The sequence below is a fragment of the Acanthochromis polyacanthus genome, chromosome 5, assembly GCF_021347895.1.
Source record: "Acanthochromis polyacanthus isolate Apoly-LR-REF ecotype Palm Island chromosome 5, KAUST_Apoly_ChrSc, whole genome shotgun sequence".
NCBI classification, from domain to species: Eukaryota; Metazoa; Chordata; class Actinopteri; family Pomacentridae; genus Acanthochromis; species Acanthochromis polyacanthus.
This window is the reverse complement of record NC_067117.1, coordinates 6,734,838-6,752,173: the sequence shown is the minus strand read 5'-3', so window position 1 is coordinate 6,752,173 and position 17,336 is coordinate 6,734,838. Positions and strand designations below refer to the sequence as shown.

Here is a 17,336-nt window from a genome sequence, read left to right as displayed (position 1 = left end):
AAGATTTTGATATTGTGCAAGAAATAGACCATTTTAAACAACGTTGACACATGGCCTGTGGATACAGAGTTCTAATCATTTATCTATAAATGCATTTTTAAGTACTTTATAACCTTTATTGTCACCTTAACTTGTGTTCTTCAAGATCAAGTGTTGCCAGCTTTTTATTCATTTCAAAGACAAAGGCTTGAAAATAATGAGAGGTTATGTTTTAAAGTTGACATGCCACACTGACTCACAGCGGTGTCTACAAAACAAATAATGATCCGATCTATTAAAAGACACAAGTTCAAGGGCTAACAAAGATTAGATTTACAATCTCTGTCATGAGAGATGAAAAATATCCCTAAATCCTTGTTGAGATCTCGAAGAGGATCAATGTAAGCAGGCCATTGGCTTTTATGACATGGCAGATTTTTCTTCCCTTTATACTTCATTCTCTCTCTCGCCCCTCTTCCTCTGCCTCGCTCTCTCTCTCTCTCCACCTCTCTCCTGGGGCATTTATGTGGATGAGAGACGAATGAATCACAGTAGAAGTAGTGAAGAAATAACTTTTCATGTGAAAACACCTCAGCTTTTATGGCTTTACTAAATGATCCATAATGCGGGCAGGGAGCACTCAGTCCTGCAGATTAAGGCGGGTCGGAGCGGCAAAGAAGCTCAGTGCTGCAGCCGTTAGACCCCTCCATGGAAGCTCGCACCAGTACGGCACCAGCTGAGATAGGCACAAATCTCTTTTACGAGGCTGCCTCTTAAATAGCTGTCAGTCTAGTGTCTCACACGTGGCACACTCCTCCAGCTCCCCTCACAGTAATTGAACCATCTCTCCCAGAGTGCTGAAATGGTGTGGGAAGTCATTCCGACAGCCTGTGTTGATACCATTAAACCAAACTCATGCATAAATCTAACTATATAGCCATAGTCACCCAGTCTCGACCGAATCCTCCACACCCTAGAAACAACCCTCCTCCTTACTCCATTTCACCAGATATGGTCCCAGAGTTAGCTTTCATCCAAATATTATTTACATTATCCTTCAAGGGATATTGTTCACTGCTTAAATAACATTTGCAACACAGACTGCATTATTATGTTATTGTTCTGGAACAACTGTTGCTTCCTTCTTGTCTCTTGCACAAAGATGATGTTATAACAGGCTTGAAAAAGGTGTTCCGGGAAGAAAGAGCCAAGTAAATAGAAAGAATAATAAGTAACTACTGGTTACAGTGATTATTTTAACTGTATATTTGCTCAATTAGCTGTTAATCCCACCTGCCCTGTGGGATTTTACGTACTTAAGGAGATGATAATAATAGAATTATAGGAATATTAACTATTAATTAAAGGTAGTAAATAAATGGCTGCCATTCAACCCTAATTGTTTACCCCATCTGCAAGACAATTAAATGAACAACAACGCTACAGATGAGTGACAAATTAAAGGAAAAGCCTGAGTAAATGAATGGAGAAACAAAATGAATGCAGATGCTTCCACACAGGTGCACCGCACAGTATAATTAAGCAATAATCATCCAATCATGCTCTGTGGCATGTATAAATATGCAAAACAGGCCTAGTTGATTCAGATTTCACATCAGGATGCACGAGGGAAAGATCTAAGGAAAAGATAAGAGGGTTCATTCTGGGGGCATGGATGGCAGGAGCTTCAGTCACAAAGGCTGCTCAACTGGCAAGTGCTTCCGTGGGAACGGTGACTGAAAGGACAATGGAATTTAGATTTATGGGAAAGGCAACAACAAATAGAGTTAAAATTTGTGTTCTGCAACACATATTTGAAGATGCTTGTGTATTTGTTGAAATATGTAAGGGAGAACAGAAGAATAACAGTTCCTCAGGTGACTCAGAATGTCAATGCAGGACACGATCAGACTGACAGCAAGAACAATCCGTCGACGACTACATAGACAGGAATGTTTAATTAGGGTTGCAATGTATAGATTGTCATTACAAGGATGACTGCACATTTAAGTGTTCAATGGTGCAAAAATCACAAGCAGTGGTCTAGAGTGATTTGGTCAGGTGAGCCATCCTTGATCACATCCTTGATAAATGGGTGAGTACATGTGTAACACCGAGAGGGCAGAGCCTAAAGGCTTGACCCCTATGGTAGGGAGATCCGGTGACTCTGTTATGCTGTGGAGAGCAATTTGCTGGCATGGTCTGCACCCACTTGACCCCTTGGAGGAAAGGGTCAATGCAAATCAATACAAAGTTCTTCTGAGTCATCACCTTTATCCTATGATGAACCATTACCATCCCGATGGGAGTGGTCTCTTCCAGAATGCCAATGCTCCCATCCATAGGGCATGAGGGGTCACTGACTGGTTTGACGAGTATTGAAATGGTGTGAATCATATGGTCTTGCCTTCAAAATCAGCAGATCTCAACCCAGCTGAACCCCTTGGGAGATTTTGTACGAACATGTCTGACAACACTTTCCACCACCATCATCAAAACACCAAATGAGGAGATATTCTTTGGACGACTGGCGTTTCTTCCCTCCAGTAGAGTTTCAAAGACTGAAGCTGCTCTGGTGGTACGTGGTGGTTAATTTGTCACCCATATGCATATATTCCTAATAGTTTCACAACAAGGAAATGTAGTAACTATGAGAACAATTGCTACACTGCTACTCTCAGGAATGCTCTAATGAACACTATCAGACAAGAGGATATTTGCTTTCACATCTTCTAATTGTTAACTGAAAAATACTCACGATGCTGACACTTTTTTAAATGTTGAGATCTACAGTGTATATATCTGCAGGCTACGTTAGTTTTATCCTAAGCAGAGGGACTAATTTCACTTCATTATTTTTTTCCTCAAGTGACACTAGTTGGCTCAGACTAGTGCCAAATTAAGGAGCTCATATGCGCTTCTAATAGAAAGTCCTGTGTCTGACTGGGTGTGGACGGAAATGTGTCATCCCTGCTGCATCCATAAATACACCCAACAACAATGTCGTGGTGTAATTTACCAAACACCCAGTATTCCACTCTAGCGCAGCAAGGTGGGATAATCAGCCACTGGGTGTCAGCAAAATAATTTCTTTTTAAATGTTCTTGTTGAAAGTGAAAAAAAAACTAAAGCAGAAGAAAAGAGAAAGTTTTGTAATATACCCAAACCAAACAAACTCAACCCAAACAAATGTGCCCATGAAGGGACACAAAGTTTTATAGTTTGGAAATTAAAATTATTATTGCTACAGTGCATGTTGTCTCATCTGAGAGCAATTTGTGATTGAGGTTTTATTAGTGAGACAAAAACATCTCTTTAGATAATGAATATCGGGAGCTTCTCTCCATTAGACATACTTCTCCTGTTACTGCTATTTGCATTACAGTTCAATCTGAGAAAGTCAATAATTTTTTATTGAATTCCCACAAGTCCATCAACAGTCGAATCTGCTTAAGTGACGCCAAGCACGCCAACAGATACTGTAAGTAATGACTTCTCCTCGCTGAAAACACTGATGCAAGCCAGAGCTTTAATAAGAACCCAAGTGCCAAACTCGCTGCCTCACTTCTCTTTTTAATATAAACACAATAAAGAAACATTTGCATTTATATAGTTCTTCCAAACCATCTGACGTTGCTGCCAGCCAGTATCCAGAAACAGCTGAGCGTCAAACTGATTGTTACCTGGGGAAAATTAAGATAAGGAAGTAATCCCAAGGACGAAAATGGCTTTGTTGGACCCACAGCAGTGGGGCCAACCAACTAGGAAGAATTAACAAACCCCTGCCTGCTGCCAGTAATGAAAATGCTTGGTCTCTATAAAGTCTTATGTTTTCAATATGATAAGAATAATATCTCACTCATCCCCCAACTGTGATGCAGTATATTGTGATCTTCTGAGCATCAGTACTTTTTCATATTTGGAATAGGTAATGACTTATATGATGTGACAAGAATGAGAATTACAAACCACCCTAGTTAATATGCATAATACTTTTTATTCAGGTAGGAGCTGTGATGTATCAGGATTTACTGACGTTATTGATAGACTCTGATCTATTCATATGTCAATACGTGTTTTGCATATCCTTGCTGATCCTTCTTCATACCAGTTGTTTGTTAGATGACATACATTTTATAAAAGCTACAAAATAGCACAGCCTAGTTCATTTCACTAGTGCAGGTAGAGTGATACGATATTGTAGCGTGGAAAATGGCCAGCTCCTATCAACATACAGTGCAGAACAAAAGAGTGCTATAGGTGACGGCGACAGAAGAGTGATCTGAGCCATCTGATTTAATGGCTGGGTGACTTTAATGATAATCCACTGGCCTCTCCCTCCCTCTTTCCCCCTTAGGAGCTCCATTGGATGACAGGAAACAAACAGTGCTCTGACACTTCTCGCTAATTAGCATCATTAGCATACGGTCATTATGTAGCTGGACAGTAGCATGACAGGGCTCTGAGAAAGGCTACACTGGTGACCTTTAGTGGACAACACCAGCTGTCAGTAATTACCCACAGCACCGGCCAGAGGGATGAAGACAAAGACTGACTCCTTGTCCTTGAGGACCTGTGGTGCCTTAGAATGTCTCCCTTTTTTATCTTCCTCTTTCCTGTAAGTGAATATATTTATAGAAAGGGGGGAAAAAAATAAGGTGCTCACATGCTAGGAGACGAGTATGCAGTTGTTTCTTAACCTCAAAATTAAGAACCTTAAAGTTTGAAAGGCTTTGGGCTGAGCTTTAACTAAAATGTGTGACTAAGTGGAGAGATGCGGCTGCGTATTTCCTGCCAGAGGCTGGTGTGCACGCACTGTTGACAAATTTACTACACTGAGTGGGAAATAATGACTTAAACATTGTTGCTCTACAAATCCCAATTTTAAGGTTTCATGTGGAAATGACTATCCTCTGTGTTGTCTGCCTAAGTGCCGGTAATGACATGTAATTGTTTGTTGCAGATTTATTTGCTTCTAACAGTCTTTGAAGATATAGTGTTGACTGTGTCTCCAAGTTTCCTTTCATCTAAGAGCACAACTGTGCTGATGAGAGGAAAAACAACTCTGAGCATCGGGGTTGCAAAAAGGCAATTTGAAATATCCAAAAAATAGTTTAGGAAATTATAGGCATGCTCAGGTGAAATAGCTACATGGCGCAATAGTGCTAAAATACTCCCTCTACCAAGTATTAGCACAGATGAGTGTGCATGAATGCGCACACAAACATTACTGTTACTGTGCCTGCATGTCCCACTCACTTATGTGACGTGTTCAGGAGCCTACAACCTTAATAAAGTGCAGCTTTTTAACAGCCTCTCAAAACAGCGAAGGGAGGCTATGTGCTGCTTTTGTATATACGTCCTCAACCTCAAGGTCTGAAAATCATTTTTTGTCTTCAGAACCAGCTCCAGTTAAAGACAAACACAAAGAAAACACACACATCCTTGAGTCTGATTCAAATTCATTTTATGGGATTCCAGCCCTTGTCTAAAGTATCCCCAGTCACCTCATGGCTCAGAAGTTTTTCTTCCTTTTTTTGACATTATGCTGTCTCTTTTCAACAGGAACGTCCGTTATGAAGGTTACCGCGTCGGATGCTGACGATCCGACATACGGCAGCAGTGCCAGAGTGGTGTACAGTGTGCTGGATGGGGAAAAGTTTTTCACTGTCGACAAACACACAGGTAAGAACGAAAACACATCCAGCACTGCCTTAACCATTTTCTTCGAAGATTTTCTTGTGCTTCTTCTTCTTTCAGCAGTACCTTAAGCAATCTATGTTCAGAGACCATAATTCCCAGATCAATCAAAATTTGCGGACAAAAACATAAAATCAATTGGCCAAAAACAAGCAATTTTATAAAGTTTTCGCCAATAACTCCTGGCTCCAGTCACTCACAATAGCACTTGGCTCAACAATCAAGTCTAGAACTTATTTTATCTAACAAGCAATCAGCAGACAGCATACAGATAGTAGATCGGTTGGTACTTGAGGAAAATTTAAGAAAAAAAAGCAGTGATGCATGAAGTATTTACATGTTCATCACATATATGACATGTATGTATTTACCTAGCTGTTTTGGCTGTATGTTAGGACCTGTAAAATTTAGTAGTTTTTCCATTTTAATTTTTTTGGTCTCACTCGCGCTCTGATAACATGGAGTCTGTCTGGGTCATCATTGAACATTACATCAGAATCCTGGGTTATATATCCACCACATTCAGATTTAACCTCTGAAAAATCTCCCCCAGCTATACTTTGGAAAACTCTTTATTTCCCAATGGAGTTGAGCTCATAGGAGGGATTCGTCCTGACCCGCAGACTTTCAGGGGTAGCTTAGCATTGGTGTTGCCTTCGAATTCCTCTCCAGGGGAAAGCACGAAAGTTTTAATGATTCCTTTTTTGGTCTCCACCACTTAGATTTGGTCAGCCCGGGTGCCTTGATGATAAATGGCCTTGCCTGGGTGGAATTAGTCAGGAGACTGGATGGTCCATTCCAGCTTCTGCCTCACAACCCCCTGTTCCTCCCACCCTCTTTCCCCTCTTCTTGTAGGCAGACAGGCTGCCTAATAGGTGCGAGTCAAGAAGGTCAAAATAAAGGGGAGACAGAACAGCTGTGAAAGCTGCCTCATTAATATCACTTTCACTCACCTTGGCAAAGTCTATAGCAAGTCACATTTTCTATGTATGTGTGTGTCTCTTTGGCCATTATGGAATTGTCTATAGGTGTTGTTGAGTATCCAAGTAAAGGAGATTAATGACAAGGACAGAACCATACTAATATGCATAGCAAAAATTTGCTGTTTTCATTTGAAGGTACTGTAGATCATAACATGGCAAAAGAACATCCAAAAATAATTGGACACTGGTACATCTCTGATTGGGTTTATGTTAAAATTTAGCAACAAAAAAATCACCTATGTCTGTATCAATATAAATGCTTTCTGAAAAAACAACTGTATGGGACCTAGAGTTACATTAGATTTAAGATATTCTACCCACAGTGTCTGTTATCTCATATAATTTTATATCCTACTTCTTTTCAAAGCACACAAGAAAAGAAGCATCCTTGTTCTCAAATCTCAGTAGAACAAGAGAACAAATACACCATCAGTAAAAAGTTTGGACACGCCTTCTCATTCAGTGGTTGTTATTTGATTATTTTCTACAAAAAGCATAAGGAATAGCATAAAGAATTATGTTGTAAACAAAAAAGTGTTAGTCTTCTGTATTAATCTACAATGTAGAAAATGATACAAATAACTAAAGCACTGAAGAAGAAGTTGTGTCCAAACTTTTGACTGGTAGTGTATATTATATATACACTGTATATATATATATATATATATATATATATAAAGCGACAAAAGTGTGTAAGGCAGTTACTGAGAATGCAGATGTGGAAAAGTTTTTGTAGTTTTGTCCACACCACAGCTGTCGATTTGTCCACTGCAATGTCAGAGTGCAACGGCACCTCCCGTGAAAATGTGAGTGCAGCAATATGTATGGATCATCGGTTTCTGGTGGCACGCAGACAGCGGCAGAGGAAATGACATGGTGACAGGCGCAAAAGGCGAGCCGATACCTCAGCCTGCCAAAACGACCTCTTTTCAGTTTTTATAGTGGTTCTGAATGTCCAAAAGATTTCCAATGCCTCACAAGATGAGAACACAGAGATAATTGATGTGTAAAAGCAAAAAAAAAGAAAGAAAGAAAAAAGATTGGAATGTCATTTATTTTACATTAATGTAATGAATTACTATACTGAAGCTCTATTTCACAGTTGGTATACACGGTCCTATTACCCGCTTAAATTGGTTAATGTTAAGGCTACGTGATATGCATTGGAATATGGAGCAGGTAGACTGCACTGATGAATACAGAGCATATATGTACATCCATAGGTTCTACGATAACTTAGGAGCAGCAGTGCTGTATAGTCATTGCAGCCCTGATTTAAATGCATCCCCTTTGGTCTTTTGTAGATGAAAGAGGAGCATGTCATCTGTCTCCCTTCTTAACTCGACTGCTGCATGTACTGTATTTTGGCAACTCATAGAACATGGCCCAGGGCTAAATGTGGCTCGAATCAATGAGTTGTATACCCAACACAATGCAAACCTTTGGGAATGAGACACCACACCAAGCACAGGAAATGCATCAATAGATTCTGATGTGGAAAATCCCAAGGGGTAGAGTGGAATTATATTACTACTGCAGAGCAAAGCAGCCAGCTACCGATGCAGCTGCTGCTGCTGGGCCAACAAGGAGAATATCTCTTTTAAACCGAAAGGTACCATGTTCTGGCTTCATAGTGTGTTTGAGAGATAGGTACAGCATAAAAAAAAAAAAGAGTCCAAAGTGTGGGACTTCTTTGGAAACACAAATATAGTTGTTGGGTAACTTCACCGGTGCTCTCACACAGGAGACGGTATCATCAGGAAATCACATCCAAACTGTCTGCAAGTCATAAAGGGCTGGCATGTTTGTCAAGGTGACCATAAAGAAGGCGGTTTGTTGTTCTGCTGATCTTTATTTGCAAGGTGGAATCTAACTTTTACATTTTATACAATCCTTTAAATTGGAAGGCTCAACTCAATCAGTGCCCTGTTTGTGCTGAAATATCACAGAATGTGCACTGTCGAATAAATGAAACCATTGCCCTGGTTTTGCTTCTCTCTATCTCTCACTCTCACTCTCTCTTGCTGTGCTTCTTAACTCTCTTCCTACATCATATCACTTTCTCTATGTCCCTTGCTTGCTTTGTGGATATCCACTTCCCAGGTATGAGTGCAGTCTTACCCACCATGGAAGAGTTGTAATGCTGTTCAGGGTGGCTGAGGCAGGCCTTCATTCTGCCTCTATATATTATTCATTTTAATACAGCTGAGCCATAAAACGGTGTGTGTGCAGAGGCGGAAATATGACACAATCTCTGCTATCCACCTTTTTCTGAGGAGGAGAAATGGAATGCACTGCACTTGTGCCTCCATAATACAGTGCTTAGCAGAAGTTGGTATTCAGACTGAGAGGGGAAATATAGTTGGTTATTGCATAAGTGCTAACCACTAATGTAACCTTTCCAGTGGCCTCACTTACTAACTACTCTCCCTCTCTCTGCCTCCCCCCCTGCAAACTCACCTCCGTCCCTCAATCATTAGGAATAATTATGACAGCAGTGGCGGATTTGGACCGCGAGACACAGGATCGCTACGAGTTGGTCGTCAAGGCAACAGACATGGCAGGACAAATGGGTGGTCTCTCTGGCTCCACCACGGTGACCATAGTGATCACAGACGTTAATGACAACCCACCGCGCTTCCCACAGAGTGAGTGTGTCCCGCACATTTTCTCGCTTTAAACTGCAACAGAGACTGCGAGACAGGAGGAGAGGGAGAAAGCAGTTGGAAACGACTGAGAATGCAAAAGGAACGTGTGAGGATTTATTTTTCACAGGGATGAGGAATCGGAAAGACAAAAGAAAGAGGAATATGATGAAAGAGACATATTTTGCAACCTGCAGGCCTCTGACATCAATAAGCAGTGGCTTGAATAGCGTCCATGCAGTCTGTGAAAATCACCTAAATTAAATTTATGGGCCAGTCGTACCCGCTGCCCATAACAAAGTAGTCTATCAAATGTGGAGAATTGATGCGTTCCGCTGCACATTTGATCATTCTCTTTAAGCATTCTCAAAAGAGGACCGAATCAATATAACTGATTGTACATAGTAATGTTATGGATTTATGATGGTGAGTTGGTTTTTTTTCAAGTAAATGGCTTTCGGGGAGCACACACGCTCAACAGGTAGGTTTAAAACACACATCTGAAAGTACACACTGTTCCACCTGACCACACAGACACAATCAATTCAGCTCTAACCCTGTCCTCTCTAAAGCAAACCGATAGAGTCTGGACGTTGCACTTATTGCAGCTTTAATACGCTGCACCAGCACAAGTACATTCATGGTTTTCCATCTGACATGTGGTATATTATACTAAATGTTAGCCCATCTAAAATTAATTAGATGTGTGAACTAAACAGTGCTTGGCAGTCTTTCTTTATTCAGGTTATTTTTTCTGTTCCTGGAGTGAAAGCGACACTATAACAGCATGACAGTATTACTTTTGTTAAAGCTAGGGGTGCAGCATTTGACAGTGTGGTTGATTGCATTTGATATGTCTCCACACACCTTTTCTTATTGCTTGATAAATCCCTTTTTTTCATCCCTGTAAATCATATTTACCCAGTCAGAGGGATAAACCCTGCAGGATTATAGTACCTCCACTGTGTGGCATTGGGGAATAGATAGAATTTGGAATCCAGTCATAAATAAGATGCAAAGGAAGATGAAATATGGTATACATAAGGGCTTTGATGGGTCACATAACTTCCCTTTGGGGAGCGTAGAGTTTAATCTTCTTACTTAGTTTTTTTTTTTTTTAAATCTCTTTATCTAGTTCCTAGCAATGTCTGGCTTTTTTGTGTCTTTAAATGCAACTTCAGATTTTACTCTCACCTCCTCTTCAATAATATAGTAAATACTTTATTATTAGCATCCATGCTAACAACTGAGATCTAGTCACAGTCACTCATTGCAGGATGCTGATCAATCTGTATTGTAGCAGAGACACAATGTAACTACAGTGTGAATTCTGGCTTGTGGCAGCAACTGTTAATGTTCTAATAATGTAAAAAGATAAGCAATATTTCACACTCTATTTTATGTGAATGCAGAGATCACATTTACAATAAATGTCTGACATCTACCTGTTGCTATGCTCTCATTATAATCTCATCCTAACTTCATTTTCCATTATCTGTTTCTTCCTCTCTTTACTCGTACTTTGTCTACATCATTATCTCATCCCCTTCCTCTTCCCACTTTTCTGCTTCCGCTCGTTATCCATCTCTTTTACCAATATCCTGACTTCTCACCCTCATTTTCCACTTACGACCGTCCGTCTGTCTTTCCTCATCCTTCTTCCGCTGCTGTTATTTCCTCTTCTTCTCCATGTTGCATTTGTCTCATGTCATTCTTCTGTGGTATCTTGCGCACCTACCTGGTTTACCTATGATTTACCACCCATTCCGTTTACCAGAGATGTACCAGTTTTCGGTGTCGGAGGGGGCTGCTCTGGGCACACCGGTTGGACGTGTCATTGCCTCAGATGCAGACATGGGAGAGAACACGGACATGAGCTATCTGATCAAAGAGGGAGGAGAGCTCTTCAAGGTCACCACAGACGTAGAGACGCAGGAAGCCGTTGTCTCCATCAAGAAGGTATAGTTAAATAAATAAAACAAACGGTGGAATGCTATGATCGTTGTCTGTTAGTCCAATATAGTTTTTTTTTTTTTTAACCAGGCAAGAATTATTCATTCATTTTAAGAAATTTGAAAACAAGTATTACATTTTGCCTTTAAAAAAAACAGATCCCGCCATCCATTGCAAACTAAATGTTTTGTGATTCAGTTTTTCCTTCCCATGAAGCTTCACACAAACCAGCTAAACAATATAGCCAAGAGTCATAAGGTGAAAATGACCCCAAACGCATCTCAAAATGAGAAAGAAATTGTTAAATCAGGGTAGAATTAAAATTCTAGACTGGCCTCAATCCCACCAGAACCTGTGGACTGAGATGAATAAGCAAGTCTTTGTCAGAAAGCAAACAAATTCAGTTAAAATGTACCAATTCTGTCAAAAGGAGGGTCAAAGATACAACCAGAAGCTTGTGGACAGCTACCAGAAGCACCTAAGTGAAGTTAAAATTGCCAAGGGACGTTCAACTAAATATTAGCATTGCTGTATGTATATTTTTGACCAGGAGATTTGGTCATATTTCCAAAAGACCTATAATAAATCTATTAAAGAACCAAAATGCATTATTGTTTTTTGATAAAAATTCTAGGTTTCAATGACTCCGTCAAAAAAACAAGAGTTATAGGAATAACTGGAAATTCAAAATCGCCATAATATACAAAACTTTAACAAATGTATGTAAATATTTGTCTAGAATTGTAATTGAAATTGTTTTTAAATACTTTCAATCTCATGACATTGACCAGAAGAAAATTATTAACCATTTACAAAACTGTCCGGTTGTTTAAGTCATTTATTTTCATATTTTCTACTTGTGCTATAAATGTACATACACAAGCGGTTTTTAAGCACCCCATCTAGAAATGGGATTCCAGCAAAGGCTATTTTGTGCTGTAAAAGAATCACTCAAAAATCAGACCAGCCACAATTACCAGGTATGTTAGCCTGAAAGCATTTATTGATTTTTACTTTTTTCTAACTGAATTTTTATAGATTGCCGTCATATGCAGCAGTCCCTGGTACCTGTGGCAGAACAGATTGGGATCGTTTTGGCTAAAAATTACCAACTAACTTGGCATGTGTTGTTTACTGTTTTACAAAACCTGTTTGAGGACCAGTTGGTAAAGTTGACATTTCTTTGCTCCCAGCATTTCGGTCTTTCTGCTGAGTGAGCTGGACAGCTCCTCAGCCGCAACTCCTTTCAAGAGACAGAGAAAGAGAGATAATTGGTCTTTGATGCTTGATAATCATTGGTTGCCTGCTGGAGTTTGACAGGTGCTGTCAGTACTTTGTCTTTCCAAATGGTCAGCTATTCTCGACTTTTGTTTCACCTTGCACTCTGCGACCAAAAAGTAAAGAAAAGGTTGAATTCCAGAAGCAGCAACTTGTGTCAAAAGGGGATCTCTGAAGTGACACATCGCCGTTGTGAATGGGGCCTAATGGCAAAATGAACATGTCGACACTCAGCCAGCAGTCTTGTTTTGGTTCACTGGGCTCTCAACAATATGGCAGTGTTAAGCATTCTAGCTGCCAGAGTCTGTAATGGTTAGCTGGTGATGCTTGTACAACTGTATCTTGAAAGAAACTGTCAGCTCAAAGAGAGACATGAACTTTATAAATGTATATAAATCTATGTCAATTTTTTCAGTGTTGTTATTTACCTTATGGCCATCAGTGTCAGTACTGAGAGCTGTGTTCCTTTAGGTGACAGCTGATGACTGGCGAAGTGAAATTCTTCATTAAAATCTTGTATATTTGTCTTTCAGTCGCTGGACTTCGAGAGCAAGCGGACCCACAATGTTGTCGTAGAGGCAGTAAATAAGCACGTCGACCCTCGCTTTGTGGACCTGGGCTCATTCCGAGACCAGACTATTGTTCGGGTGAGCGTGTCCGACATAGACGAGCCACCGATCTTTACGCCAGCGGATGGCACCACCATGGAGGTCCAGGAGGATGCCAAAGTAGGGGCGCTTGTTGGCATCGTCACCGCCAGGGATCCAGATGTAAAGAATAAACCTGTCAGGTATGCCAAGTGATGTAAAATCCACTTTGCCAAACAGCAAAATTAGCAATTCTGCTAAAAGTCTGTGAATGTATATTAAAATTAGGCAGCTTTTGTGGAAAAACAACAACAACAAAATCATTTCCCTTGAAAAAGAAAAAGAATTAGAGTTAAGATTTATTCACTTGAGTTTCTTGTAAATGCACTGCACAGAGAAATTAAGTTTTCTTAGAACCCTGATTTGTGTAAACTACCACATGTTAATGCAATCACGGTCCAAACTGGAATGCTAATTATTGCTTCTTAAATTACAATGACTAGAGAGGACCGGAGCTTGAAAACACAGAGACAATAACACTGAGGGTGTGCTGTTGTATCATGTCTGATTTGGTTTGATTATAGGATTAAATTTGCATCTAATAAAAATCTTTTGGCTGTTTTTACAGTGCAGCATATAAAAATACATGGAAATGTAGGGATAAGATTAAAGCGGTACTTAGATACTGAGAGTGCACAATTGCTTTTCGCAACGGGAGGTAGCTTGATAAAATATATCAACCAAAACACTGGCAATAAAATATTGCTATGGAAAGATAGCCTCAATCTTTAATATAAATCACACCGCAAAGCAAACTTATGCATGACAATGAGTACCTCATTTTGCGTAGCTTTGATGGGACTGAAACACTGTAGCATGGGCAGCAGCTCTGCAAGCTCAGTCCCATTTGCTCACTGAATCCTGCATCTACTGTATGACTGTACCACTGTTCACACATTTCTACTATTAACAATGTATACAGACATGCAGCTGATAGGCTCAGAAGCCCAATCTTTTTTTAACGAATTCTCTTGAAGGTGGAGCAGAAGCCACAACAACAGAGCAATCAGCGGAAGTGTACACTATATCTCTTTTTTTCTCTCAGATTACTATGTGTGATAAAACAATATCATCTGGTATCTCTGGTCTGTAGCAAGGTCTTTGGTTTATATGTCCTCAGAAGAGCAATTGCAATGTGAGGGAGGGAATGTAGATAAGGGCTGTGACAGTCTCACTGACAGAGTATATGCCGACACATGCAGGGCCTGTGCAAATTACCCCGATTAAAAATGCATGAACCTCAGAGTTCCAGGTGTAATAAAGTACAACACAATGGCAGTGCTGTCGTTCACCAGCGTCTTGGCGGCCCGCAGCTGAAAATATGTGTGTGATACGTGTGCGAGCATATATGAGTGTGTGAGTGTGTGTGTTTATGCGTGTGAATGGGTTTGGGTGAGTGAAAAGGGCGGGCGAGAGTTTGGCCAGGAGCCACCTACTGGGCAAAATTAGGAACCTCATGGCCTCTGGCATTCAGTGCAAGTTCTCTAAAGTCTCCTGATGTGAAAACAAAAATGAAAGGGTGTTCTTTTCCTCTGCTTTGTGGATGTCTAAACACACCAGAGAAAGGAAACTATGCTGAAAAACAATAAAAATTAGATTCTTTAATGTCTATATGGGAGACAGATGCCAGTGGCAGATGTAATGTAATGTAATACAGCCAAAACTCCTGTCCTAAATGGGATGTTAAAGATAGTTTTAATGGGGCAATAGACTGACATGGAAATGTGTCACCTCAGTGCAGTGTTTTAAGCACAGAGTAGTTCACTGCCATGGTGCAATGGTGTCGTTTCAGAAGCAAGGGTTGTTTTGTTAATGTAAAAAAAGGCACAGTCTCATTTCGAACGCAGGTTATCTTGAGGCCTTGCAGCTGGTTACACAATGACAAAGAAACAGTACAGGAAGTTATGGTTCTCCTGGAGTTAATAATCTGAATCCGTTTCATTTATTGACACATGAATCCAGTTAGAAAACGCTAATGAAAGCATGATCAAAAACCTTTCTAATCCATGTTCTGTTTTTCTATACTGCATCAGTCTAATAGCGGTTCTCTTGACAATACGTTTTATGCCTACAATATCTAACCATCATTCTCGTGAGACCTGGTGAATGCTGGCTGCCGTGTTTGTCGGAGAGGCCTTATGAGCTGATAATGCCCATGGTTCTTCATTATGGTTTATGTGGGCTCGACTAAGCCAGCTGTGTGTTTGTGCGTGATGGGGGAGAGGAACTAAGAACAAAGAAACCTTTCAGCAAATTCTTGTTGACTCACCATCTTTTGAGAGCACCAAGTAACCCAAAGAAGGAAAGATGCATTTGTGGTTTTTCTAGAGTGCACAATGAAAATTTAATGTTATTTTTTATGTTTTTTTTTTTCTTCTTCTTCTTTTTTTTTTTGCTTTGAATAGACAAAGAAAGGATCACGATATAGGCACATGCAGTAGAGGATACAGTTCTGTTAGGATCGCAGGGTCTGTGGCAAGCCCCTTGTAAATGTCTTTAAATATATTTCCTCAGTCGTCATTGTCTCTGTGTAAGCTGTTTGTATTCAGTGCTGCCAAATGTTACATCTCCACGCCGCTCCTCAGCATACAAGGTTAAAATATAGACGCCATACAAATACACGTCTGAGAAATTACTTCTTCTATATTATTATTTCAAACAACTGTTCTATTTTTCTCTCAACATCTGTAGCCTATGTTTACCCTCTGTTGCAGGTTCTCTATCGATCGGTCCACAGACCAGGAGATGATCTTCCATATTGATCCTGATTCGGGTGCCATCACACTGGGAAAAATTTTGGACCGAGAGACTGCAGGCTGGCACAATATCACTGTGAAGGCAGTAGAAGCAGGTACATTGCTTCCTATTTCAAAATGACCTTATCGCTCACAGGATTTGTACATCTTCATACTGCTGGCCAGAGTGTGATATTATTTGTAATCTGGAGACTTTTTCCAACTTGGGGAAACTTTCTGAAAGTTGCTGAAAAATAATCTGTGAATTCAGTTTCAACAAATCCGTGTAATCTCCAACAGGTGCAATCTGAATCACAGTGAGCTCTTTTAATGGTTAGTTTTGACATTTGGTTCTGAGTGGTGTCGGAACGTGTCAAAACAAAGCCTGGAAGAAATGAGTGTTCATAATATAACAGCAATGACATTAACTAATAATTAAATCTTCATTTTTGCTGTCAAATCGCAATTAAAATTTATGCAGCAGCAATGTATTCTCCTTTTTCTTTTACCACTGAAGGAAAACAAAGAAAAGAACATCTAAATTTAGATAAGTGTCAGCTAAAGTAGCAAAGAGATGTGCACATCCTGTGCTGTATTTAGGTCAAATGGAGGCCAGAAGAAACAATGACTGAAAAAAGTTGCATGTCCTCATGCTGAATAAGAGAGCTCAAAGATTTAGGCCATTTGCCTGACACCTCTGACTAAAATGCAAAAAACTGCATGTGTTTGAACAATGTATACCTCGCATTTCAGAGCAAGAAAGTTGTTGAAGTTTCTGTGATGATTGGCTAGCTTCGTCTGTCCTCAGTGCCTGCCAGTGATGGAGACTGTACAAGCGGAATTAGCTGTCCAGCATTTACCGACTCCCACCAGGGGTGATAAGGGGTGACTGACAACCTCAAACTGCTGTGATCATTAGCTACCAAAGCTTTTGGCACATTTTCAGCAGAAGTGTGTTGTGGCTTTTAGCTGTGAGAAAAGACGGGGAATAGGAAAGTAATGTATGGTAGAAGGACGACACTTAAATAAGATTTTGTTGTAAACAACTTTATCATGAGAGCACAAGGCGCAGTACGTGTTGTGGGATGAAAATTGATTAATAACCGCTAAAAAAAAGTCTTTAAAATGTAGAATATTCTATTCCTTGGTGGTGTGAATTTGTGTAAGATGTCTTATATACTGCAACATGCACTGTTAGGCTTATGGGGGAAAAAACATTTTATATGCTTTTAAATTAATGCCTCTGAAATTATCAAAAAATATTTTAAGAAAATCACTTTAGATTTGTACATTTTGGATGCTGGTGTTTCACCAGCTACTGATGAGCTTGTGCTGGTCACTCATCAAGGACATCATAGTAGCCATCCATGTGCTGCTGCCTTTCTGATATCAGGGGAAAATATAGTCATCATTGAA

General features: G+C 40.0%; 1 protein-coding gene across 3 annotated transcripts in view; it reads left to right on the top strand.

Moving 5' to 3' along the window:
- The window catches only part of LOC110955062 (cadherin-22), a 167,337-nt gene that overhangs the window by 113,016 nt on the left and 36,985 nt on the right, over positions 1 to 17,336 (top strand). For all 3 annotated transcript variants that reach the window (XM_051948352.1, XM_051948353.1, XM_022199935.2), the window contains 5 exons: positions 5,545 to 5,664; positions 9,143 to 9,310; positions 11,085 to 11,266; positions 13,072 to 13,328; positions 15,900 to 16,036. In XM_051948352.1, coding sequence (XP_051804312.1) covers positions 5,545 to 5,664; positions 9,143 to 9,310; positions 11,085 to 11,266; positions 13,072 to 13,328; positions 15,900 to 16,036 — 864 coding nt within the window. The remainder of the gene's footprint in view (positions 1 to 5,544; positions 5,665 to 9,142; positions 9,311 to 11,084; positions 11,267 to 13,071; positions 13,329 to 15,899; positions 16,037 to 17,336) is intronic.